The 27,975-nt window shown below is 39.0% G+C and overlaps 1 protein-coding gene across 2 annotated transcripts in view; it reads left to right on the top strand.

Moving 5' to 3' along the window:
- si:ch211-197h24.6 (uncharacterized) overlaps positions 1–27,975 on the top strand; it is an 82,254-nt gene that overhangs the window by 11,836 nt on the left and 42,443 nt on the right. For both annotated transcript variants that reach the window (XM_052016839.1, XM_052016838.1), the window contains exons 4-7: positions 887–911; positions 11,531–11,635; positions 16,537–16,673; positions 17,495–17,617. In XM_052016839.1, coding sequence (XP_051872799.1) covers positions 887–911; positions 11,531–11,635; positions 16,537–16,673; positions 17,495–17,617 — 390 coding nt within the window. The remainder of the gene's footprint in view (positions 1–886; positions 912–11,530; positions 11,636–16,536; positions 16,674–17,494; positions 17,618–27,975) is intronic.

The following is a 27,975-nucleotide window of genomic DNA, read 5'->3' as shown; positions in this document are numbered from 1 at the left end:
GTGACACTGTGATGCAGGTGGTGGAGCTGCAGTCTCACAGCTCCAGTGACCTCTGGTGCTCTCTTCGTGGATTTTTCAGGTTCTCCCTGTGATTATGTGGATTTCCTCCCACATCGCAAAGATATGCAGGATGGTGGGTTATTTGGCCACTGTAAATTAGATAGTGGGAGAATCTGGGGGAGTTGATTGGGTAGAGAATGGGTTGCAGGGAAAAATAGTAGGGGAATGGAAGTGCTCTGTGACCCAGCATGGACTTAGTGGGCTGAAGAGGCCTCCTTCTGTGTTGCAAGAACCCTTAAAACAAAAGTGATGTAAACATGGAGTTTTATGATGAAGTAGTCAATAACTTGTCATAAAGTAATCTTTAAAAATGTAGAATGATTCAGCATTTTCAAGTACTCTGCAATAGAAGATATTTATTCAGAATGGACAGAAATGTTTTGCAAGTTCAGAAAATTCCCTGCTATGCCAGCGGTGAGCAGTAATTATTTTACTTGATTGCATTTTGGATAATTGGTCCAAAATTTTCACTTACTACACAAGACAGTACTGATTTATATTACATAATGTAGAATCATTGCAGTGAATGGATTTCTGAGTTTCTAGCTGTAACTACCAGCCTTTCGTGAACAGAGTCTGTATGTTCAATTGGTCTATGCATTGGACTGTTTGTTAATGTTCACTTTGTGTGTATTCTTGCATTTTTTTTTACCGAACAACCACAGGTGTCATTAACTTAGAGCAACAAAATGGTGGCCCTCAGAACAAAATTAGTGAAAGGTGCATTTTTAATGAAATGTTTCAGTTTATGTCCCAACAGAAACAATCTCGCTAACATTTTCTGTTCCTTTTCCTGGTTGATTCTCTCCAAACATCATTATGGCAGATTGAAGCAGCTTTAAAATGGAATGGTAAGTATTGCAGGCTTCCTTTTGGATCCTGTTCCCCTCTCTACAGATATTACACATTTAAGATCTTCATAATGTTTTGAGGCTTGATTTCAACTGTTGGTGTTTATTGTAACTAATGATATCTTTGAGTTTTATTTTAGCAATTGTAAAAAAAGTGGTAGATAAGCAAAAAAGCACAATAATTAGGACATCTGATTTTATTGCATGAGGCTGAAAGAGCGCAAAAAAATTTCCAAAAACTTCTGTTTGATCAATTCTTGAGAATTACTAAAATTAAATAAGATGCTTTTAAATTGCTTTCCATTGATACTGGCCCATTGTCTCCAATAAGTAACTATTCTAGAGTTATTCAGTTTAGAATTGCACCTGATCCTTGATGAATTAAAACAAAGTGGTATACTAATTTTGAGATATCCTGTTGCCTGTCTTTAGCCTGGAAAACATTGATATTTGGCTGTATTTTCTAAATAGTCTTCCTAATGTTTTTCTCTTCTTATATTTTCTGTCAGGAACACTGTATATCTCTGATTGTAATAGCATTCAGCATTGTCTTATTCATGGCAGAGCATGTTCCTATGGAAGGAATAACAACACAGTCTAATCCTGTACTCATTCACCATCTGCCATCCACATTACTGTACATGAAGCACAAGTCCATGAACTCACCTGGAGTGGAAGTTCTGGTTAATTTATAATTTATGATGTTTCTACTTTCTCTAGTCAATTGAAGATGAGATGAAAGAATCAAGTAAAAATTTGTGATTTTGTGGGCAAGGCCTTAACCCATCAAGGCATTGGGAGGCCTCACAGTAAAAAGCATTAATGAGCATTTAGACAGCTGTTGAACAGTGAAGCATAACTATGCCCAATTCTGCCAGAATTGTTCTGCATTATTTTTTGTTATCTTGTTCTTTGAAAGCTGGTGTAATATTTCCTTTTTCTTTATTACTAAATGAGATGCTGCATTCCAACAGCAGGCTGGTGTAACTTAACAAATACATCCAATGAAGGTAGATACATTTGTGAGGAAAAATGATTCTGAATATATCTTGAGCTGTTTCTTAATTTTCAGTAGTAACAAAAATAGGTGAAATGTGATCACTGTATCTTACGAGAATTTATGCTGTATTCTTTCAATTTAGAACCCCCTTGGAACTAAATCTGATATCTCAATTTCTTGAAAAGTAAACTTATCTTCTGTCACCTGGGCAATTGTGGCAGGTGGAATTGTTGTTGTATCAGTGTGTCTTTTGGCCAGCACTGGATTGAATCTTAGCTATGCTTTAAAATATTGAGGAAAGGGAGTAATATAATGGTGATTTTTTTAATATATATCTGAAAAATAAGGCAGGCGTCTTAGGAAAGTTCCCATAAAAGTTAATTTTACCATAAATTTATAAGATAAGCTGTAAATTCTTAAGCATTTGTCTTTCTTTCTTTTTCAATCTTTTTATTAGTTTCAAATTAATACAGATTAATATATCAATGTTTATACATGTAATACAAAGAGATCAGGAGAACAATCATGACATGAATAATCATAAAGAACAATAAAGTATAAAAAAACTGTAGATCCAATGATCTGTTAGTGAATGAATATAATATAAAAGAAAAAGATTTATTATAAAATATAAAGGAAAGAAAAAAAACCAAAACAATAAGAAAAATTATAAACAATATATCAAACCAAACTAAGCAAAAGAAAAAAAAATTCAAAAAACACCAGAAACAAAAAACTGGACTAAAATTTCTCAATAGAAACAGAGCAATATTATGTAGTCAACTCCGTTCCTCTAAATTGAAAGGTTATTATAAGGGGATCTATATCATGTGAAAATATTGAATAAATGGACTCCAAACTTCCTCAAATTTAAGCGAAGGATCAACAGTACCACTCCTAATTTTTTCCAAGATTAAACATGATATAGTTTGAGAGAGCATTTGTCAAACTTGATATATTTTTGTGGGACCTTTGCAAAAATATTTAATTTTGGTCTTCAAAAATAAATTAATGATTGGCCAGTCCTCTTCTATATTAAAAAAACAAAATTTAATTATCATCTACAGTGTGGTATTTTTAGTTTATAAAACTGTATTGCTCAGTATTGTTATAGTATTCAACTTACTAAAATGTATTGAAATACTGCTCACTTGTTTAAATATCCTTGCTAGCTTCAAATTTATTGCAGGTTTAGGGTGTAATCAGTGTGCCTTGTAATAAATAGAATGAAGAGTATTATAAAATATTGATTATATTTTGTATAGATCAAAGTTGAACTCTGACAAAGATAAGTTAACAAAATATAATGTGTTCCTTGTTTCTAAATTAAACCCTCCATTGCAGGGTAAAATGAACAAAGGATCTGAGGATAGTTATCTTGTATGGTTTAATGATGAAGCTGTTCCAATGACCAGCTTCCTTGTTTGGGGTTGCAGCATGTGACATATCTGACAATATTTCTCATTTGAATCATAATACAAAATCCATAACATCTCATCTACTCTCACACATATCATTCAAGCTAATGCACCAACAATTTCAAGCAATTACTTCCATATCAATCACTCTTGCCCTGTTTTTTGAAGTTGGGTTTTGATGGCCCAATTCATCTTGTCTAATTCTGCAGTCGACTTAGATAAAGGAAGTGGACTGGGATTGAAGAAAAAGGCTATTTCTATAAATGAAGGCATAAGGGTCAGCACTTTGGTCTTTGGCTTCATGTGGTTAAAGCTAAGTTTATTTGGGTTTCTGATGTTCACAAGGATTTCTCAGGTGAACTGAATCCAGAAACCTAAAATATCAAATGGCCTAGGTTTCACTGAAGCTGGATGCCTGGTGTTCGTCCCTTTTGAGCATTGGGTGCAGTGTCATGTTTGGTATAGCTTAGAGTTATCCAAGCTGTTGCCACTGTTACTGCATTCACAGCATTCTGTCAGAGTGCAAGGAAGATTGATGCTGTAAACTGGAAAGGCGATCACTTCTTCAACTTCTGCAGCAAAACATTTTGCAAGCATAAACATCATCTGACACCAACTTTGTTCCTTCTGAGGAGTTTCCAAAGCCTTAATTTATCTTGTTGAGGTATTTTGCCTGAAGAGGTAGCAAAGAACTCGTACAACGTGTTAAATTGTGCAGTTCTCTGTGGCTCAGAAAGAATTCCTCACACGTTTTGTCCACCTAACAATGTCTCATACACTTGCTTGACTTTAGGTTAATGACCACCTAATAAGGAGGGGAGAAGAGGTGGTTAACATGACCTTTTGAGATAGAATTGGTTCAGGATGACATGCCTGATGATAAGAGATTGGAACTTAGTTGATCCTCTGTGGTAGACTAAGTATCCAGTCCCTATGCCAGGCAGGTCCACAGCACGAAGGATGAGTCACTGATCAGCCTGACTCATTGAAGAGACTTGATGGAGTGAACCCAGGTGCTGTGATTCTTCCCATCCATTTCCAGATAATCTTGTAAACAAGTGTCCGAATGCATTGGACATTAACCAGGTTGAACAATCAGCAGAAATATTACCATTGCATTTTGCTGTGCTTCTTTAACCACCTTCATTTGAGCAAAGCCCAGCATACACTTGAGAGGCCTTAAGCTTGATACTCCCAAACCATGCTTAAATCCTCTTCCACAGGTACGTTGTTTATATCCATTTGGGAAGTGTCATAATTTATATTAAGAAACAGATGGCATATTCCAACATCTAGGTTAACAAAAATGAAAGAAGTAAATGAACATTGGGCACTAATGTAACACCTGCCAAAGGGTTTGCTTTCAAATCTTTACAAAAATTAGTGTTGGCTAAAACACCAATAAAATTAATAACAATGAACTATTATTTTCTTAGAACCTTGCCCATTTTCTCCATTGGAATAATTTTTAATTTTTTTATCTTTTTAATTCAATTAGTTTTATACATTGCATGGTGCTATAAATATTTTGCTGCTAAAACTCTTTGCAGCCTGGAAAAAAATACTGTGTTCTTTCCGTTCATCCAGCCTTTAAAATTGGAATTGCTAGATGTGATTAGAAGTTTACCAAATCAGTTTGTCATTTTTAAATAAAAAACGTCAACTTAAATTTTGGAAGACAAGAAATGAAGGTCACAAGTTGCTCCAAGAGAAGAATCTCTTGTTTTTGTTTTAAATTTATAATCACATTAAGAACTAAAGGACTTGAGTTATGCAGCATTTTTAAGAAAAATCTGATATTCCAACTTTTTGAAATATGTATTTTATTCCTAATCTAGCAGTTCTCAGTGTATTGTATTTTTTCAGTTTTTACGTATTTGAAAAATCATAGGTTTTTGGATTGAGCTCGATATAGAAGTGATGATATCTAAGTATAATAGCAAATTATTTGTAAATTTACTTTCTACATTCAATTTGACATGCAAGGTTATCTTACTACATTATTCACCAGAGTCTAGCTGCATGTGATCCTAAGGATTAATTTAGCCTTCTGTATCTTTTGTGAAACATATAAGTCTCTGATTATATTTTAAGTGTTCATGTAAGAGTGCTAGTTTGGTATTGAAAGTGTTTAACTGTACTTCAATAAATACAATTCAATTCAATGTAGTTAGATTTAGTTAATCTGGCATGCTTGGGGCCTGGGTGGTGCCGAACTAACAGATTTTCTGGACCATTGGATGTTGTTCCAATTAATACTTCAGCTTGCTTTTAATTTGCTTTGTTTTAGATGTTACACAGCGAACCTGTTAAGTTTAAAGGGAATATGGGAAATGGGATCCAGTGAATTTACAAGCAGTACAGGAAACAGAATCTGGTGTGTTTCAAGGGAATATGGGAAGAGGGCTTCAGTGAGTTTCAAGAGTGCGTGGGAACTGGGGCCCTGGTATGTTAAAGTGAGCATGGGACACAGACCCTAAACCATCAGGATTTCCAAACAACTAAACAGTGGATCGTTGGAGTTTAACTCTATCACTTTATTTTAGCAAGTCAGAAATGTAATCCATGTGCTCCAGCTCCTTTATTGTATTCTCTTCCACTGGCACATTCATGACTTTTGGACAGTTTGTGAATAGAGATATTTTGGTGCAGCTTTTTCTGTTGCAAAAAGCTACCAGCCTTATCGTAGCTTTATCATATCATCCCAGCAAAAGTCAAAAATTTGCCCGCATTGTCAATCATGTTCCATGAACATTAAATGCAGTATGAGGATGAAAACTATGGTAAGTTGCTTTGGAATTGTGTGGGGAAGGGGTACTGGTCATGGCAAGGAAGTAGTAAAATTCATTGATGTTTTAAGATGAGGCTAAAAACTAGAAAATGAGATGCCTAGTTCCCCTCATGATAATTGCAGTTGCAATTTTTATTTTACTTCTGCAATAATAAATCCAAAATTCCAGTTAAATGATTAAATTTAATATAACTGATTTTCTTCCTGTTACATGCAGTGGCATACCTGAGAAGACAAATGTGCATGCAGTTAGAGAAGCGAAAATTTAACATGAAACATTATTGTAGGAATAAGTGCATTGCATGTATGCAATTACCACTTATAAGTGTATAAACTCATCGATTGAGGGAGATGTTATTCATAATAACAATTCTACAAATCCTTGGGAACAATTAAAATTAAATCTATGCTCTGTTGGAAGATCAGAGTTCTATTCATTTTCTCAATCTTATATTTATTTACATAGCAATCAGTTTAAAATATTAGATTTTCAGGAAGATAATGAGTCCACTGTTATTGCTTATGGAAGTATTGAACACAGAATTGCAGCAGAAATAACACATTATTGGACAGCAACAGTTATGGCTTATGGAGCCTCTGGCGATGATCTTTGCATCATCAATGAGGACGGGAGAGGTTCCGGAGGATTGTAGGGTTGTGGATGTTGTTCCCTTATTCAAGAAAGGGAGTAGAGATAGTCCAGGAAATTATAGACCAGTGAGTCTTACTTCAGTGGTTGGTAAGTTGATGGAGAAGATCCTGAGAGGCAGGATTTATGAACATTTGGAGAGGTATAATATGATTAGGAATAGTCAGCATGGCTTTGTCAAGGGCAGTCCTGCCTTACAAGCCTGATTGAATTTTTTGAGGAGGTGACTAAACACATTGATGAAGGAAGAGCAGTAGATGTAGTGTACATGGATTTCAGCAAGGCATTTGATAAGGTACCCCATGCAAGGTTTATTGAGAAAGTAAGGAGGCATGGGATCCAAGGGTACATTGCTTTGTGGATCCAGAACTGGCTGGCCCACAGAAGGCAAAGAGTGGTTGTTGACGGGTCATATTCTGCGTGGAGGTCCGTGACCGGTGGTGTACCTCAGGGATCTATGCTGGGACCCTTACTCTTTGTGATTTTTATAAACGACCTGGACGAAGAAGTAGCGGGATGGGTTAGTAAGCTTGGTGATGACACAAAGGTTGGAGGTGTTGTGGATAGTGTGGAGGGCTGTCAGAGGTTACAGCGGGACATAGATAGGATGTAAAGCTGGGCTGAGAAGTGGCAGATGTAGTTCAACCCAGATAAGTGTGAAGTGGTTTCATTTTGGTAGGTCAAATATGATGGCAGAATATTGTATTAATGGTAAGACCCTTGGCAGTGTGGAGGATCAGAGGGATCTTGGGGTCTGAGTCCATAGGATGCTCAAAGCAGCTGCACAGGTTGACTGTATGGTTAAGAAGGCATACAGTGTATTGTATGCCTTCTTAACCATAGAGGCATTGAATTTAGGAGCCGAGAGGTAATGTTGCAGCTATATAGGACCCTGGTCAGACCCAACTTGGAGTACTATGTTCAGTTCTGGTCGCCTCACTGCAGGAAGGATGTGGAAGACATAGAAAGGGTGTAGAGGAGATCTACAAGGATGTTGCCTGAACCTGGGGAGCATGCCTTATGAAAACAGGATGAGTTAACTCGGCCTTTTCTCCTTGGAGCGACAGAGGATGAGGGGTGACCTGATAGAGGTGTATAAGATGATGAGAGACATTGATCGTGTGGATAGTCAGAGGCTTTTTCCCAGGGCTGAAATGGTTGCCACAAGAGGACACAGGTTTAAGGTGCTGGGGAGTAGGTATGGAGGAGATGTCAGGGGTACGTTTTTTTACTCAGAGTGGTGAGTGTGTGGAATGGGCTGCCGGCAACGGTGGTGGAGGCGGATACAACAGGGTCTTTTAAGAGACTTTTGGATAGGTACATGGAGCTTAGAAGAATAGAGGGCTATGGGTAAGCTTAGTAATTTCTAAGGTAGGGACATGTTCGGCACAGCTTTGTGGGCCAAAGGGCCTGAATTATGCTGTAGGTTTTCTATGTTTCTATTAGCAACAGTAATAATACTAAATTGGTAATGTCACTTCATTGTTACTCCGATGGGTGTTGTGTTGTAAAATAACATAAAACAATATCATAGTTACATGTATTACACATTGTGCTAACTGCCTTTTAGTTATGTTTTGGTATATTGTGTGCCTGTAATTTATGATCTGCCATAGTGCTGTATGTGGTGGGGTAGGGGAGTAGAACTGAAATAATTATGTTGATGTTGTCCTTTATCATTGTCCTGTTGACTCATTGTTGAATGCATTGAATTACTTGTATGTTCAGCAGTCTCAGTACAAATCCCCTAGTAACTCACTTTGTTTATCCAGTGAGGAGCAGACTAGACTGAAAGAAATATTAATTATGTGAAATATGTTTTAAGGAGAGTCCTAAAATGGAAGAGGGAGGTAGAGGAACTTTGAAGGGAAATTCAAGTTAGAGACCAAGTCAGTGTGAGTATTTTGGATTGTTTGAGGCATTTTATATTATGAACAATCTAGCTTAACCTGAGGCAGCATCCTGAGAGGAGACTGGCTCTTGCTCAGAGTAAAATATCCTAATAGCCTTCACAAGGATGTTGTTTGACAAATGTTGACATTGGGATGCATAAGGAGTGGATTACAGGCAGGAAAGTTTTGGATAAGCTCATGTTTATGGAAGGTATGAACTGGGAGGCATGCTAAGAGAACTGGAATGGTAATAACAAGAAAATGGAGGGAGGGAAGTTATTGAAAGAAATGATATGTGGGTAGAATTAGGAGCCCTCTATTTTTATTTAATTAGGAGTCCTCTGTGTTTAAATTGATTAAAGAGATCAACTTTAAATAGTTTTCTGAATGTCTGACTTTCAGACATTTGAAAAAAAAACTAATTTGTATAACTAAGAAAATTTAAAAGAGAAGTTAAAGCTGTTAATTAAAAACACGAAGTTCTAGGAAATTATGAAGAAGTTTACCAGGATGCTGCCTGGATTAGAGGGCATGTGCTGTAAAGAGAGATTGGACAAACTTGTGTTGTTTTCTCTGGACCTGCGGAGGCTGAGGGGAGACCTGATAGAAGTTTATAAGATTATGAGAGGCATAGATAGAATAGTCAGCTGGTATATTTTTCCTCAGGTCAAAATGTCTAATACTAGAGGGCATGCATTTAAGGTGGGGGGGGAGTTCAAAGGAGATGTGCAGGCCAAGTATTTTACACAGAGAGTGGTGGGTGCCTGGAATGTGCTGCCAGCAGTGGTAGTGGAGGCAAATATGATAGGCATATCTATCAAAAATAGGCAGATGAATGTGTAGAGAATGGAGGGATATGGACATTGTGTAGGCAGAAGGGATTAGTTGAGTTAGGTGTTTAATTAGTTCAGCACAATATTGTGGGGCGAAGAGACTGTTCCTGTGCTGTACTGTTCTATGGAGAGTGGTGAATCTTTGCAATTCTTTAGCAAGGGTACTGTGGAGCTTCAGTCATTGATTCCATTCAAAACAAAGAATGATAGTGAAAGAATCAAGGGATCTGATAATAATGCAGGAAAATGGTAACAGAAGATTAACTCCTGTTGCATGGCAGTTGCTTGAGGGTCTAAGTGGTCTATCCCTGTCCTTGCTTTCTAACTTCTTATGTTCAGTAAGTTCTATACTTAGAGTTGGGTTTGAGCAAGTCTGACACTTCCTTTCAAATATCTAAATGTCAGTTGATTACACTAGTACTGCTGGCCACAGTAAGCAAGGTTCAGCGCAATATATATTCCATGAAGTAATTTTGAACTATAGTCTTTTGTAATGCTGAAAAAACATGGCTAATGGTTTGCTCATTGCAGGATCCTAGCAAAATTTGTGAGACACATGACCAGATCATATCTTGAGATGATATTGGTTGCAGAGGAAGTAATAGCCTATTAAATTTCCATCCCTTGAATAGTCATAGAGTCATGGAGTTATATAGCACGGAAACGGGCTCTTTGGCCCAACTCATCTATGTCAAATAAGGTACCTCCCTGAGCTAGTCCCATTTGGTCCATCTCTCTCTAAACCTTTTCTGTCCATGAACCTGTCCAAATGTGTTACAAACATTGTAATTGTACCTGCTCTACCACTTCCTCTTGCAGCTCATTTCATATATCTACCACCCTCCGTGTGGAAAAACTTACCTCTCAGGACCCCTTTAATTCTTTCCCTTATCATCTTAAACCTATGTCTTCCAGTTTAGACTCCCCTATAGAAAAAAGACTGGGACCATCCACCTTATCTATGCCCCTCATGATTTTCATAAACCTCTACAAGGTCACCCCTCAGCCTCCTTTGCTTCAGTCAAAGCAGTCCCAGCCTATCCAGACTCTCCTCATAACTCAAGCCCTCCAGTCCTGGCAACATCCTTGGAATTGTACCATGGGATCCTTTTAGATCTACCAAAGGTAGCACATGGATTCTTGCTGTAACTTCTTAATGTTTCAGCACTTTCAGTATTGCATCTGGATTAAGTGCACTGAAAATTGACCCAAAATAGGATTAAAAGTATTAACACTGAGCCAAGGCTGACAGAGTGCTCATGTCGATTTAAGTAGTCAATGATGAGGAAGTTGCTCAGTCCAGAATCAATAGAAGGGAGTCATTGAGAATCTTTGTAGAGAAAGCTGGGAAAGTTTGAAGGAAGGAGTTATTTCGGAGGAGGTGAAAGGAGTAGTCGGTGTGGTGCTTGAAAGAATAGGAGAAAATGAAGGACATGACAGAACAAACACCTTGATGAAAGCCATGGAATAATAGGGATTTATGACACCTAAGTTTATTTAACCCATTACGTCTGTGTTACCACCATGATAGTACCTAAGGTATATCCAAATGAGAAGTCTTCACTAAAGAGCTAGTTGCCACTAACTATAAGCCAAGTTTCAGTCAAAGCCAGGATGTTGATACATGAATCCTCTTGAACTGATAAAGATACCAGAGGTCATCCAAAGAACCTTATCCCAGCAAAGGGTTAATGCTTTCATGGGAGGAGAAAAGAAATTGTGAAAAAAGACAAGGGTGATGTACATTGGACAAGTGATTTACTCATTGAGAAAGCTTTGAATATATGACTGTTTAAATTCATACTTTAATTTGTGATTTATAAGTTTATTAAACTTTGTTATTTCTAAATTGTAATTAAAAAGTCTGGAAATTTAAGATTTGGAAAAGCAGAATTTAGGGCATTATATCAAATTTTTAACATGTACGCTTGTGCTACGTAAAGTGTACTATCATATAGTCAGATTCGTCTTGGCTATGTTTTTTTAATGTGAGTATTATGTTGTAGATCTAATGATATACAAATTTTGGATTCTAGTCAACAATGCCGAAGGAGTTACTAAAGATGAATTTCTAGCTCCTATGGAGATGAGGACTGTGGAAGATCATCTCAATAAAATGAAGCTAAATAAGGCTGTACTAGGTATGCTGTATGTATGTGTATGTATATCACTTCTTGCAGTGTTTTATTTGAAAACCCATACTAATTATTAAATGTGAAGATAATTGAAGAAACAATATGCTATTTCTCTTCATTTTTCAACTTTAGTAAATAAGCTACTCAGTTTGTCTCATTGACAGACAATTAATTTGATGAAAACTTGAACCTAATCTGCTGTAATGTTTTCTCATTTAATTCCAGAATTTAGAATTTAAAAAAAACCTAAGCACCTTCTGCGTTTTTATTTTAAAAGACCCAAACCTATGTTGTTTTTCATTTTGCTGGACTATTTATAACAATACCTTTCTCATGAAGAATAAATTCTATTCAACCATGGGCCATCAGTAAATTAGTAATAGTTATATATTTATTATTGAAAATATTTAATGAAACATTGACTGATTAAATTGATCACTTTAATAACATTGGAAGAAAATTGCATAATGTGTATTTATATGTTTGATTCTTGGATGAACAGAAAAGTACATGACTGTTTTTATAAACCTTCCTCCTGTAGAGGGATATCTGATGGAGAAAAGTGTAGAAGTGTGTTGATCTATGTGGTGAAAAAGGCATTAGCAACTGCAGGTATTCTGAAAGAAGGTGGAAATGCTAAACAGTCCATGTTCAATTAGTAGCATTTTCTGGTCTTCTCTTTCCTTGTCATGTGTCAGGAAATTTGGGATTCCCACGTGATAGTATTTGTTTATTGATGAATTCAACAGGCAGTTTTCTGGCTATGCTCCAATGTTGCTCTCCTTGTGGAGACCAGCCCTTGAGCGCAAGTTTGTTGACTTCTCCAGCAGATATGTTGGGGCGTCTGCTTGCTGAACCTGCAACGGATTAGATGTGGTGCAGGAAAAGGAAGCCCATTCAATTGAATCGAGGTGAACAACTCAGTGAGTGAAAGGCAATGGTAATTCACATTTTTTTTCTACTTCCATATAGAATCATAGTATTGTACAGTATAGAAACAGACCCTTCGGTGCACCTTGTCTTTGCTGATCATCATGCCTATCTATACTAATCCCATTTGCCTGCATTAATTCCATATCCCTCTATGCCCTGTTCATTCAAGTACCCATCCAGATACCTCTTAAATATTCTTACTGTTCCTGCCTCCACCACCTCCTCTGGCAGCTGTTCCAAATACCAGCTACTCTTTGTGTGAAAAATTTTCCTCTCTTTAAACCTCCTTCCTCTCACCTTAAACCTATGCCCTCTAGTTTTAGACACACCTGTTGTGGGAAACAGACTTTGACTATCTACCCTATCTATGCCCCTTAAAATTTTATATACCTCTATCTTGTCACCTCTTAGCCTCCTATGCTCCAGGGAAAACAGATCCAGACTATCTAATCTTTCCTTGTAACTCAAGCTTTCCAATCCAGGCAATATTCTTGTGAATCTTTTCTGCACCCCTTCAAGCTTAATCACATCTTTCCTGCAGTGTGGCGACTGGAACTGCACACAGTACTACCAAGTGTGGTCGAATCAACATTTTGTGCAATTGTAACATGACATCCCAACTCTTGTACTCAACGCCTCAACCAATGAAAGCAACCATACCGTATGCCTCCTTCACCACTCAGTCTACCTTTGTTTCTACTTTTAGGGAACCATATACTTGTATCCCAAGGTGTCTCTGTTCAACAACACTCCCCAGGGCCCCACCATTCAATGTGTATTTCCTGTCTTGGTTTAGCTTCCCAAAATGTATTACTTTGCACTTGTTTGAGTTATATTCCATTTGCCATTCCCTTGCCCACTTTCCCAGTTGATTTATATCATGTTATAACCTTAGACAACCTTCTTGATTGTCCACTATATCACCAATTTTGTCTCCAATTGGCTAGCTCATGCTGGATCCCATGTGTTCTAACCTTCTGGACCAGCCTACAATGCGGGACCTTGTCAAAGGCCTTGCTAAAGTCCATGTAGTCAATGTCTACAGTCTTGCCCTGCAGCCCCCCCCCAATTAATCCTCTTGGTCACCTCTTCAAAATGCTGAATCAAATTCATGAGACATAATTTTGAATACACAAAGTCATGCTGACTAACTCTAATCAGTCCTTAACTTTCCAAATACAAATAAATCCTGTTTCTCAGAATCACTTACAATAACTTTCCTACCAGGGATTTATCCACCTTTATGCATTTCAAGTCCTCCTACACCCTCTTTGTAATGTTGATATGTTCCAGAATATCACTGTTCCCTCCCCTAATTCACTAACTCCCATGTCATTCTCCACAGTAGATACAGACAAGAAGTATTCATTTAAGACCTTGATCATTTCCAGTGGCTGCACACACAGATTACCACACCGATCCTTACGAAGATCTACCCTCTCCCTCGCTACACTTTTACCTTAATATACTTACAGAATCTTGGAAGTTTCTCAATCTTATCTGCCAGAGATATCTCATGGCCCCTTTTATGACTTCCTAATTTCCTCCTTAGTGTATTCCAACATTCCTTATACTCCTCAAGGGACTCCTTGATCAGCTGCCTCTACCAGACATATGCCTCCTTTTTCCTGATCAGACCCTCGCTATCCCTCATTAACCAAGGTTCCCTAATCAAGCAAGTCTTGCCCTTCACTAACAGGAACATGCTGGCCCTAAACTCAACCTACCTCAATTGCCAGATGTCCCTTTATCAGAAAACAGCCTTTCCCAATCATCTTTTGATAGTTCCTGTCTGATGCCATCAAAATTAGCCTTCCCGAATTTAGGACTTTAACTTGTGGACCAGTCCTATCGTTTTCCATGATTATCTAGAATTATGGTCATTGGTCCTAAAGTACACCCCAGCTGAAACATCAACCACTTGCCCAGCCTCATTTCCTAAGAGGGGGTTGAGTGTAAGCCCTTCTCTAGTAGGGCAATCTACGTACTGCTTCAGAAATCTTTCGTGGACACACTTAATAAATTTTGCCCTGTCTGATCCCTTAGCAGCAAGGCAGTCCCAGTCAGAATTAGGGAAGTTAAAATCACCAACTATTACAACCCTATTATTCCTATACCTATCTGATTTACCTACATAGATGTATACTCCTAATTCCTGCTGACTATTGGGCCTGTCATATAATCCCATCAAAGTGGTCACCCCTCTTTATTTCTAAATTCTATCCATAGGGCCTTGTTGGACATTTCCCATAGGATATCCTCTCAAGTACTGCTGAGATGCTCTCCCTAATCAATAGTGCAACTTCCCCTCCTTTTGTACCACCACCTCTGTCACACTGGAAGCATAGGTACCCCAGAATATTGAGCTGCCAGGGCTGCCCTTCCCTCAACCAAGGTTTTCTAATCTTGCCAGCCTTACCCTTCACTGACAGGAACATGCTGGCCCTAAAATCGTCCAATCTCACTTCTGAAAGCCTCTCACTTGCCAGACATCCCTTTACCAGCAAATAGCCTTTCCCAATCAACTTTTGAGAGTTGCTGTCTGATACCATCAATACAACTCTAAATGTCCTGCTTTTTAACCTTCTGAATAACTCCCTATGTTCACTTTGCAGGACCTCATCTCTCTCATTACCAATGTCATTAGTACCAATATGAACCACGACCTTTGGCTGTTCACCCTTCTCTTTCAGAATGTTATGCATCAGCTCGGGTTTTGTACTGTTTATAAGTACTTCCAAATGATTTAATCTTTCATATTTTTAAATTATTATTGATCTTTAATGGTTTTTGATTATTTCTGAAAATCAGAAACCCATTTATCATATTTCTCGTTCTTCTTACGACATAGAAGGATGCCATTTGGCCCATTGAGTCCATATTGACTTGGAGCATTTCCATTCAGTTCCATTCCCCCATTTATATCCCTGCAACCTATTCTCTCTCACATGCTCATTAACCCCTTCCTAATTTTCCTTTACCCACCTACACTGAGCAATTTTACAATTTAACTTACTAGCATATCTTTGGAGCACCTGAGGAAAATCCATGCCATCACACAACATACAAACTCCTCACAGACAGCACTGGATGTCAGGATGGAATCTGGGTCGCTGGAGCTATACTGCCCAAGCATGTACAAATATTCAAAGTCTCTCAAAAAGAGAAAAATATCCCTGCAGATGCTGGAAGTATGAAATAAAAATAGAAGATTCTAGAAATACGCTGCAGGTCAGGCAACATCAGTGGAGAGAAAATAAACTGTCTTCAGGTTGATGACAAGTTCTGATGAAGGGATAGTAAGGGTTATCGATCTGAAGCATTAATTCTCTTTCTTCAGATCTGCTGTCTGGTCTGAGTATTTTTAACATGTTCTGTTTTCTAAAGTCTTTGAGTTTTCAAAGTTGGCAAGTTCTGAGGCCATACTTTTTTAGGATCAGGTTGACAATTAATAGTAAGTTGATATTGGGGGAATCCATAAACAGTGAGAATTTTCTTTTATGTCATTGGTGAACACGGGATTGTTTGGTGAAAATACCTAGCTGGGCAGGTCTGCATCTGTGAAGAGAAAGATGTGCCACTATATTTGTGTATGTGCTCTTCAAGAGATCACATTGTTTATGGCAAATAACTGATTTGACTGAAAGACAATTTCATTTCTAGGAACAAAAAATATTTACAATGTTGGGAAAAAATATAAACAGCTGGTGCAACACCACTTCTGTGCAAGTTTTGTCTCCCAGGTTTTAGATGTTACTCCTTAAAATTCCAATGCATAAAATATTCTATTTTTGATGGAGGTATTAACCTTTTGTTTTCAGACAATGGGCTAAAAAATTTCATATTACAACATTAAATATTCAGATCATATTTACATAATGTTATTTCAAGGCATAGTTTGTTAGCTAAACTTTGGTGATATTGAGGGATATCCGTAGAGGACATTTTTTTGATGCTTATTCTTAAATCTGTAGGTCTTGACTATGTGGTTGAATATCGTTATGACCAAAAGACAAATCCACAGTTTGTCTGTAAACTGTGCCATTGTAAATCAGAACTCACCTGGTTTCTCCCCCACCTTCTTGGAACTAAACACATGGCAAATTATCTGGCAAGTATATGTCAATTTATCACTGATTACTTAGAATTTACAAAAATGTTTGTGGTGTAATTGCTGCAAATATTGTGATTTATAGTTTTAAAAAAAAAGTACTGTAGCAATTTGAAATGTTTTCATACAAACTACTTGCTCATCTGGTTATTTTTTTTTAAAATTCCATGATCTGTTTCTTGTAATGACTTTAAATTTTCCCATTAATTTTTTTGGTCATGCACAAGGCGCACATATTTAAGTTGAGCAAGCAATTTAACAGAAAACAGCAACATTGAGCATCCAGAATTTTGTTGTATGTGCCCTACTTTACATAATGTTCTATTCACTCATTACCCCTGTGTTCGGTAATCTAGCTGTTTGTAATACTAAAATTCTTACCCTTGTTTTCAAATATCATCATTGTCTCAGTTTCCTCTGGCATACACTCCAGTATAACAATGTTTTGAGACTTTTCTGCTCCTCGAACTCAGGCATTCTGTGCATTCACAATTTTTATTGCTCCACCATTTGTATCGATGCCATTCTCATGCTTTGAAATCCAGTCCTTGGACTCCACTTCTATCATTCTTAATTATGTACTTTTATGTAATTAAGCAGCTTGGATGACAATGACGGCAAAGGTGCAATGCAAGTGCAAAGTGTTGACCTATACTTGCCTTTTTCAACAGTGTCAGATAGTGGTATTATAAAGAGCAGTGCATTATACTCAACTGCTTGAGGAGGAACATTTTTCTTTATCAGGACTGTAAAAAAAACAAAAACACAAAATTAATGTACTTTAGTTAGATGGTATTTGATAATCTGGTGATTCTTTCCAGGAAAAGCATTACCCAGGTAGTCTCAATTATGAGGGAGAAAAACTAAAGACTTCTGAATGGAAAGAATTTGTCAACAAAAAAGCACTGGAAATTGAAAAAAAAGATGGTAGAGGAAAAGTGACTGTAAGTAAAAAGTATACTTGCTGATCATTTAACCACAAATTATTCTAATATACATATAATTGTAAATGCTTATTTTAAGATGTGTAAACTTACAGCAGGGACCACAAGGGCAGTTTCAAATTTTAAGGTACACAAGGAACAATTATGATTCTATTTTCTTTAGCCATGCTGATTCTTTAATACTGCATTGACATCAATCATGTTCCTTTGTGGTATCTTATCAACTGCCTTTCAAACTACATATTAAGAGTATCGGTTGTGTTTTACATTTAAGTATACAGCTACCTTCTCAGAGTGTTATTTGTTTGTCTTGACTTCAGTTTATGTAGTTTTGGCTGTCATTACTTTAATCACATTGTTTCAAGTGAATACTTGCTTGGATTCTGTTTATAGTCAGTGAAACTGTCAGCATTTACCTTACCACACCATGAAATAGACAGCAACTTTGAGTACTCTGTAGGTGCATCTCTGAAGGTGATTGATGAAGGTAGATCAGTGGATGTTGTCTACGTGGATTTTAGTAAGCCATTCGACAAGGTCCCTCATTGTAGGCTCATTCAGAAGATTAAGAAGCGTGGGATCCACAGAGACTTGGTAGTTCGGATTCAAAATTGGCTTGCCGTAGAGGGTAGTGGTTGATGGGACTTAGTCTGGCTGGAGGTCCATGACTAGTGGTGTTCCACAGGGATCCGTACTGGAATCTCTGCTATAAGTGACTTGGATAAAAACATGGGTGAGTGAGTTAGTAAGTTTGCAGATGGTGGCATTGTGGATAGTGTAGATGATTTCCAATGGATACAGTGGAATATCGATCAGTTGCAGATATGGGCGGAGAAATGGCACTTGGAGTTTTAATCCGGCCAAGTGTGAGGTGTTGCACCTTGGGAGATCAAATGTAAAGGGACAGTACACAGTTAATGGCAGGGCCCTTTACGGAGTTGATGTACAGAGGGATCTTGGGGTCCAAGTCTATAGCTCCCTGAACGTGGCTGCACAGGTTGATAGCGTGGTAAAGGTGGCGTATGGCATCCTTGCCTTTATTAGTCGAGGCATTGAGTTCAAGAGTCGGGAAGTTATGCTGCAGCTTTAGAAAACTCTGGTTAGGATACATCTGGAGTATTGGATTTAATTCTGGTTGCCCCATTTTAGGAAGGATGTGGAGGCTTTGGAGAGGGTGCAGAAGAGGTTTCCCAGGGTGCAGCCTGCACATGAGGGTAGGTCCTATAAAGGGATGTTGGACAAACTAGGGAGACCTGATAGAAGTTTATAACATTATGAGAGGCATAGATGAGTAGATAGCCGGTATCTTTTTTCCCAGGTTTGAAATGTCTAATACTAGAGGGCATGCATTTAAGGTGAGAGGAGGAATGTTCAAAGGAGATGTGCGGGACAAGTTTTTTTTTACACAGTGGTGGGTCCCTGGAATGCACTGCCAAAGGTGGTGGTGGAGGCAGATATGATAGAGGCATTTAAGAGCCTTTTAGATGGGCACATAAATATTATAGAGAATAGAGAGATATGGACCATGTGCAGGCAGAAGGAATGAGTTTAATTAGGAATCATTAGCTTAATTAGTTCAGCAGAACATTGTGGGCCGAAGCGCCTGTTCCTGTGCTGTACTGTTCTGTGTTCTATGTTCATAATTTAATGTAGATATCCTGAAGCTGCTGTTAGTGATTTAGAACATCACCACGTGGGGGTATTTTTCTTAAAAATTCATTTCCAGGAATTTGCATTTATTCAGCATTTATTGTTTATCCATAATTGCTCTTGAGAAGGTGGTGATGACCCAGCCACCTTCTTCAGCCACTATAGTCCTTCTAGTGAAGGTAATTACACAGTGCCATTTGGGAGGCATTTCCAGCGACAATGATGGACTGGCGATATATTTTCCAGTCTGTATGGTATGTAAATAAGAGGGGAATCTGTGGATGGTTGTCCTCCCATGCACCTGCTGCCCTTGTCCTGCTTGGTGATAGACGTTGCTGCTTGAGGAGGTGATAGACGTTGCTGCTTGAGGAGGTGCTATCAGGTTAGCCTTGTAACTGCAGTGCATTTTATTAGAATGCAGCCTCTGTGCTGGTGGTGGATGGAATGAATGTTTAGGTCAGTTGATGGGGCACTAATCATGGAAGCTGCTTTGTCCTGGATATTGTTGAGCTTCTCAAGAGAACTGCATTCATCTGGGCAAGTTGCAGGTATACTATCATGCTCCTAACTTGTGCCTCGTTGGTTAATGGTCAGAAAACCGACCTGCTTTTGTAGTCATTGTGTTTATGTGGCTAGTTCAGCTGGGTGTCTGGACTCCCAGATAATTTGATTTATATTAATGATTTAGACTTGGGGGAGCAACCCACAGTTTCTAAATTTGTGGATGACACAAAACTTGGCAGTACTGTGAAGAAACAAGACTTAAATTTCAGCAGGATATATCAGACTGGTGGAATGGGCATATGCATTGCAGATGAAATTAGTGCAGTGCAATGTGAGGGAATGCATTTTGGTAGGGAAGGTGTAGCGAGGCAGTCTAGAATAAAGGTTGATGCCAGGTGGTTTATCCATTTTCATTCCTTCCATAATTGAACATAGAAATAATGATGCAACTTGGTGGCTTTTTAGGCTATTTCAGAGGGCATTTAAGAGACAACCTTTTGGGATGGATCTGGAGTGACAAGCATTCCAGATTGGGGAATGATGGCAGTTTTTGTCCCTTGAAGAACAACAGTAAATTGGTCATCATTACTCAGACTAGTTTTTTTCTTGAAATTCCAGATTATTAACCGAGTTGAAATTACATAAATGTTATGGTGGGATTTGAACTCTGATCGTTGGATTGTTAGTCCAGGTCTCTGGATTACTAGTCTGGTAATTTACCTTCTGTAAATTCAAAGAAAATCAGTGATCATACTGGAATTTCTAGCACTTACCAACTATTTCTGCTGTGAAATACCCTAAAAACATTACATTTTGTTGCATGAGGTACAAAACACTGGCCCAAAAGTAAATCTAATTTTATATTTAAGAGATTAATCATAGATTTAAAAAAAATCTAAGTTTGTTTGTTATTTCAGTCCTGATATTTTATGTATATGTCTGATTTTTATTTTGCACAATGTAAAGTGTTTGAAATATGCCACTTCCTTCTTTGTTTGCTATTTGACAATTTTTCGTTATAACCGGTTCATCAGCTATCTAGTTAACACTACAGTTGTTGGACATCAGGAATCCTTCAGAACTGAAATTTGACAGCAACTGATATTGGAAAAGAGGATGTTCCGCACCACAGTGATTGTTGGAAATTTTGCTATCTTTGAGTTGGCAGTGAGCACTGTTGCTTTGCAGCTGCTCCAAAAATCCACTTTGTTTATCTTTTGTACCATATTATAGTTCTTGCTTTATTATTTAATGACTTCAGAAGCTTGTCAATAATGATTATTTAGTCTATTATTTTCTTTTGCTTACCTGCTTTATACATATTTCTCAGTCTCAGTCAGTTCAGATCTTGCCACAACTTCCACATTCAAAAGCATTAAGAAGTTTGGTCAAAAAATGTATGTTTATGTCTAAATTATCTAGAGTTGTTTTCATTATAATTAGCTTATTTTACAGTGAAGTAATTTTATCATGGAGTGATAAATTGTGAACCTAAGAGCATAAGAGAAAGGAACAGGAATAGACAGTATTGTCCTTGAGCGTACTGACATGGTCTTTCTCCTGAGCCTCATTCTCCTCCCCAATCCCAATAACTTTTGATTACCCTGTGGTATAAAATTTATCCATTTCAGCTTTTGAATGATTTACTTACTCTGCATCCACAGCTCTGGAATGCCAAAGATTCACAACCTCCTGGAAATAGGGGGCTATGTGGGAGGGAAGGGTTAGATAGATCTTAGAGCAGGATAAAATGTCGGCACAACATTGTGGGCCAAAGGGCCTGTACTGTGCTGTAGTGTTCTATGTTCTTTGTTCAACTTAATGACGTTTAAACTGTCTTCTTGAGGCCATACATGCTAGTTCGAGACTTATTCGCCAAGGAAAACATTCTCACAGCATCTGTACCCTCTGAAGTTCCTTCAGAACTCTATGTGTTTCAATGGGACCAACTCTCATTAAACTCCAACAAATATTGTAGAATTACAGAATATTTACAACACAAAAGGAGGCCAGTTGGCAAATAGTGTGTTTAATGCAATGAGTCTTATGGGTAAGACAGATGAACTTAATTTCATGTACTGATCCAGGCTCTATGATGTGGTGGCCATTACAGTGACTTGGTTGCAAGAGGGGCAGGACTGGCAGCTCAATGTTCCTGGGCTTTGATGTTTTAGATGAGATAGCGAGGGAGGCAAAAGAGGTGGACGAGTTGCATTACTAATTAGGGAGAATGCCACAGCTGCACTTGATTGGATGTGGAAGTCAGTCCGCACTGTAGTAAAGTAGACAACTGCAGAACCAAGGAATGTACAATTAATGCTTTATTATTTAATGCTAGTGGGAGTGAGGGATACAGAGAGAGAGTAAACAGTGTAACCCGAGCTCTGTACTGATCCCCACTCAGATTTACATGTTTGTGTCCCTCCTTTTATACTTAACCTAAAGATACCTACGTGCGGAGTTGCACATACTTGGGCAGTTGGTAAAGCAAACTTTAGCAAAACAAGATATGCCTTAAGCACTTCTTTGTTTCACGCAAGCACATGCACATCTTGCATTCGTAACTATAGTCACGCCATGGTTGAAGCAATAACAGGTGTACATTATTATCCCTTACATTTCCAGTTACTTTTACATGGATATACTGGAGGGCTCATCCACTGAGGCAAAACAAGTAGAGCTCAAAAATAAGAAATGTGTAATCGTTCTGATGGGGTTATACTATAGGCATCTGAATAGCCATCAGGAGATAGAGGAACAGATATGTAGACAGACTGTGGAAAGATGTAAAAGCAACAGAGTTGTCGTAGCATGTGACCTTAACTTCCCCAATATCGACTGGGATTTCCTTAGTGCAAGTGGCTTAGATGGGGCAGAATTTCTTCAGTGCATTCAAGAAGATTTCTTGAATCAGTATGTGGCTAGTCCAACCAGAGGAGGGACCATACTGGATCTTGTTTTGGGAAATGAGCTTGGCCAGGTGATTGGCCTTTCAGTGGGACAGAAGTTTAGGAACAGTGATAACAATTCCTTAAGTTTTAAGATAGTTATAAATAAGGATACAGTGGCGTGCAAAAGTTTGGGCACCCCTGGTCAAAATTTCTGTTACTGTGAATAGCTAAGTGAGTAAAAGATGACCTCATTTCCAAAAGGCATAAAGTTAAAAATGACACATTTCTTTAATACTTTAAGCAAGATTACTTTTTTATTTTCCCCTTTTACAGTTTCAAAATAACAAAAAAGGAAAAGGGCCCATAGCAAAAGTTTGGGCACCCTGCATGGTCAGTACTTAGTAATACCCCCTTTGGCAAGTGTCACAGCTTGTAAATGCTTTCTATAGCCAGCTAAGAGTCTTTCAATTCTTGTTTGGGGGATTTTTGCCCATTCTTCCTTGCAAAAGGCTTCTAGTTCTGTGAGATTCTTGGGCTGTCTTGCATGCACTGCTCTTTTGAGGTCTATCCACAGATTTTCGATGATGTTTAGGTCGGGACTGTGAGGGCCATGGCAAAACCTTCAGCTTGTGCCTCTTGAGGTAGTCCATTGTGGATTTTGAGGTGTGTTTAGGATCGTTATCCTGTTGTAGAAACCATCCTCTTTTCATCTTCAGCTATTTTACAGACGGTGTGATATTTGCTTCCAGAATTTGCTGGTATTTAATTGAATTCATTCTTCCCTCTACCAGTGAAATGTTCCCCGTGCCACTGGCTACAACACAAGCCCAAAGCATGATCGATCTACCCCCATGCTTAACAGTTGGAGAGGTGTTCTTTTCATGAAATTCTGCATCCTTTTTTCTCCAAACATACCTTTGCTCATTGCGGCCAAAAACGTTCTATTTTAACTTAATCAGTCCACAGGACTTATTTCCAAAATGCATCAGGCTTATTTAGATGTTCCTTTGCAAACTTCTGATGCTGATTTTTGTGGTGAGGACGCAGGAAAGTTTGGAGTAAAAAGGATGCAGAATTTCATGAAAAGAACACATCACCAACTGTTAAGCATGGGGGTGGATCGATCATGCTTTGGGCTTGTGTTGCAGCCAGTGGCACGGGGAACATTTCACTGGTAGAGGGAAGAATGAATTCAATTAAATACCAGCAAATTCTGGAAGCAAACATCACACTGTCTGTAAAAAAAAAAAAAAGTTGAAGATGAAAAGAGGACGGCTTCTACAATAGGATAACTATCCTAGACACCTCAAAATCCACAATGGACTAGCTCAAGAGGCACAAGCTGAAGGTTTTGCCATGGCCCTCACAGTCCCCTGACCTAAACATCATCGAAAATCTGTGGAGAGACGTCAAAAGAGCAGTGCATGCAATACGGCCCAAGAATCTCACAGAATGAGAAGCCTTTTGCAAGGAAGAATGGGCAAAAATCCCCCAAACAAGAACTGAAAGATTCTTAGCTGGCTACAGAAAGCGTTTACAAGCTGTGATACTTGCCAAAGGGGGTGTTACTAAGTACCGACCATGCAGGGTGCCCAAACTTTTGCTTCAGGCCCTTTACCTTTTTTGTTATTTCGAAACTGTAAAAGATGGAAATAAAAAAGTAATCTTGCTTAAAATATTAAAGAAATGTGTCATCTTTAACTTTATGCCTTTTGGAAATCAGGTCATCTTCTATTTGCTTAGCTATTCACAGTAACAGAAATTTTGACCAGGGGTGCCCAAACTTTTGCATGCCACTGTACGTCTGGACCTTGTGGGAAAGTACTACATTGGGGGAGGGCAAATTATGACATTATAGACAGGAGTGAGGGGGAGTGAATTGGGAGCAGCTGTTATCGGGCAAGTCCACATCTGACTTGTGGGAGTTGTTTGAAGACCAGCTGATCAGAGCTCAGGACTGGCATGTTCCAGTAAGGAAGAAGGACAAGGATGGCAAGGTAAGGGAACCTTGGATGATGAGAGAGGTTAAGAATTTAGTCAAAAAGAAAAAGGAAGCACATGTGAGGTTTAAGAAGCTAAAATTAGACAGGGCCCCTGAGGAATATAAAGATCACAGGAAAGAGCTCAATTCAGGGATTGGGAAGGCCAAAAGGGCCCATGAAATGTCCTTGGCAATTAGTATTAAAAATAATCTCTTTTATACTTGCATTAAAAACAAGAGGATAACTAGGGAGAGGGGAGGACCACTCAAGGAAAAAGGAGGGAATTTATGCTTGGAGTCAGAAGATGTGGGCGAGTTACTAAGTGAATACTTTGCATTGGTATTCACTAAGGAAAAGGACATGGAGGATAGTGAGCAGTGTGGGGCATGCTAATGTGCAAGGGCATCTTGAGATCAGGAAGGTGGTGGTGCTGGGTCTTTTGAAGAGCATCAAGGAGGTTGAGTCCCCATGGCCTGATGTGATGTATCCTAGTTTATAGGAAGAGAGCAAGAGAGGAGATTACTGGGGCCTTGACGAAGATCTTTGTATCCTCACAAGCAACAGGTGAGGTCCCGGAAGAAGGGAAATGGGGATAATCCTGGAAACTATAGGTAGATGAGTCTCACGTCAGTGGTAGGGAAGCTACTGGAGAGGATTAGTACAGATAGGATTTATCACAAGATCACAAGACAAGGGAGGAGAAGTAGGCCATTTGGCCCATCGATTCTGCTCCAAAGAAAAGGGGAAAAAGAAAAGAGAATGGGGGGGGGGGAAACGTGTCTGCTCCATGAGCAGAAAAAAAAGTATTCTAACCCCAATTTCCGGCCTTACCCCCATATCCCTTGATACCTTGACTAATTAGTTATCTATCTCCTCCTTAAATGCCTCCAACGATCTGGCCTCCACTGCTGTACGTGGCAAGGAATTCCATAAATTCACTACCTTCTGGCTAAAGAAATTTCTCCTCATCTCTGTTTTAAACCTGTACCCTCTAATTCTAAGATTGTGCCCTCTGGTCCTGGACTCACCCACCAAGGGAAACAGCTTGGCCACATCTACTCTGATCAGTCCTTTCAACATTTTAAATGTTTCTATGAGGTCCCCTCTCATTCTTCTGTACTCCAGTAAGTACAGTCCAAGAGCTGACAAACGCTCATCATACGTAAGCCCTTTCATTCCGGGAATCATCCTCGTAAATCTCCTCTGAATCCTCTCCAACATCAGCACATCCTTCCTAAGGTATGGGGAATTTATGAGCATTTGGAAAACCATGGCCTAATTAGGGACAGTCAGCATGGTTTTGTGTGGGGCAAGTCATGTCTTACGAACTTGATTGAGTTTTTCAACGATGTGACGAAGGTGCAGAAGAGGTTGCTGGATTGGAGGGCATGTGCTATATGGAGAGGTTAGACAAACCAGGGTTGTTTTCTCAGGAGTGGTGGAAGCTGAGGGGAGACCCGATAAAAGTTTATAAGATTATGAGAGGCACAGAGTAGATAGCCGGTATCTTTAACCCAGGGTCGAAATGCCTAATACTAGAGGGCATGCATTTAAGGTGAGAGGGGGGCAAGTTCAAAGGAGATGTGCAGGCCAAGTTTTTTTTTTTAGAGTGGTGGGTGCCTGGAGTGCATTGCCAGGAGTGGTAGTGGAGGCAAATGTGATTGAGGCATTTAAGAGGCTCTTAGATAGGCACATGAATGTGCAGAGAATGGAGGGAGATGGACTTAGGAATTAGTTTAGTTAGGCGTTTAATTACTAGTTTAATTAGTTCGGCTCAACATCGTGGGCTGAAGGGCCTGTTCCTATACTGTACTGTTCTATGTTCTAAGCTCAAACTGTCTGTTCTTGATTGAACTGGTCCCACAGAACTGATTCCAATAATTAGCCAAGCACTGATTGGCTTGTAATTATTCGGTTTATCTCTGCACCTTTTCAAAATAAAATGTTATCTCCAATCTTCTGGTACTGCTTCTGTGGCTAGAGATGTTTGATAACTAAATCTCTTAATGCTTCATCTTTTATATGGTTACTCCATTCAATATTTGACTTCCTCCTTAACTATAGCATCAGCGTTACCCCCTCAGTTGTGGGGGAAAAAACCTGCAAAGTACTCATTATGCATTGAGAGTTCCAAGTGTAAACATCACCAATAGCTTGTCCTGGTCCAAGTGTGGGTGCTATGGCAACGCAAGGGTTAAGATAGTGTGGAGGCAGAGATAGTTTGCAGACAGTGTACAGTCAAACAAGGTGAGAAAAGTCCTTGAGAGCATAACTCCCCTTTGCACAGCCTGGGACCCGAGGCCATCTGGCATACCAAGACAAGATAAGGATGCAAAGGAAGGATTGTAAGGCACGCACTAACTATTGGACTATTACTTTACTAATTCGAAGGTATTATTGGCCATTAGCATGTATTGGTTTATTATTGTCACTTGTACCGAGGTACAGTGAAAAGCTTGTCTTGCATACAGTTTGTACAGTCAATTCATTACACAGTGCAGGTAGTACAGAGTGCATTGAGGTAGTGCAGGGTAAAAACAATAACAATACAGAGTAAAGTGTCACAGCTACAGGGAAGTGCATTGCAGGTAGACGATAAGGTGCGAGATTGTGAGGTCGAGAGTCCATCACATCGTATAAGGGAACAGTTCAATAGTCTCATCACTGTGGGATAGAAGCTGTCCTTGAGCCTGGTGGTATGTGCCCTCAGGCTCCTGTATCTTCTGCCTGATGGGAGAGGAGAGAGAATGTCCCGGGTGGGTGGGGTCTTTGATACTGCTGGCTGCTTCTCCAAAGCAGTAAGAGGTATAGACAGAATCCATGGAGGGGAGGTTGGTTTCCATGATGCACTGTGCTGTGTCCACAACTCTCTGCAGTTTCTTGCGGTCCTGGGCAGAGCAGTTGCCGTACCAAGCTGTGATGCATCCAGATAAGATGCTTTATGTGGTGCAACGATAAAAATTGGTGAGTGTCAAAGGGGACATGCCAAATTTCTTTAGCCTCCTGAGGAAGTAGAGGCGCTGATGAGCTTTCTTGGCTGTGGCGTCTACATGGTTGAACAAGGACAGGCTATTGGAGATATTCACTCCTAGGAACTGGAAGTTCTCAACCCTGTTGACCTCAGCACCATTGACGTAGACAGGTGTATGTACGTCCCCTTTCCTGAAGTCAATGAGCAGCTTTTTGTTTTGCTGACATTGAGGGAAAGGTTGTTGTCATGACACCATTCCACTAAACTCTCTATCTCCTCCCTGTAGTCCAACTCATCATTATTTGAGATACCGCCTACTATGGTGGTATCATCTGCAAACTTGTAGATGGAGTTGGAGCA

Source organism: Pristis pectinata, chromosome 5 (genome assembly GCF_009764475.1).
Source record: "Pristis pectinata isolate sPriPec2 chromosome 5, sPriPec2.1.pri, whole genome shotgun sequence".
Classification (NCBI taxonomy): Eukaryota; Metazoa; Chordata; class Chondrichthyes; order Rhinopristiformes; family Pristidae; genus Pristis; species Pristis pectinata.
Note: the sequence above shows the minus strand (reverse complement) of the source record. Positions and strands in the feature narration are given on the sequence as shown.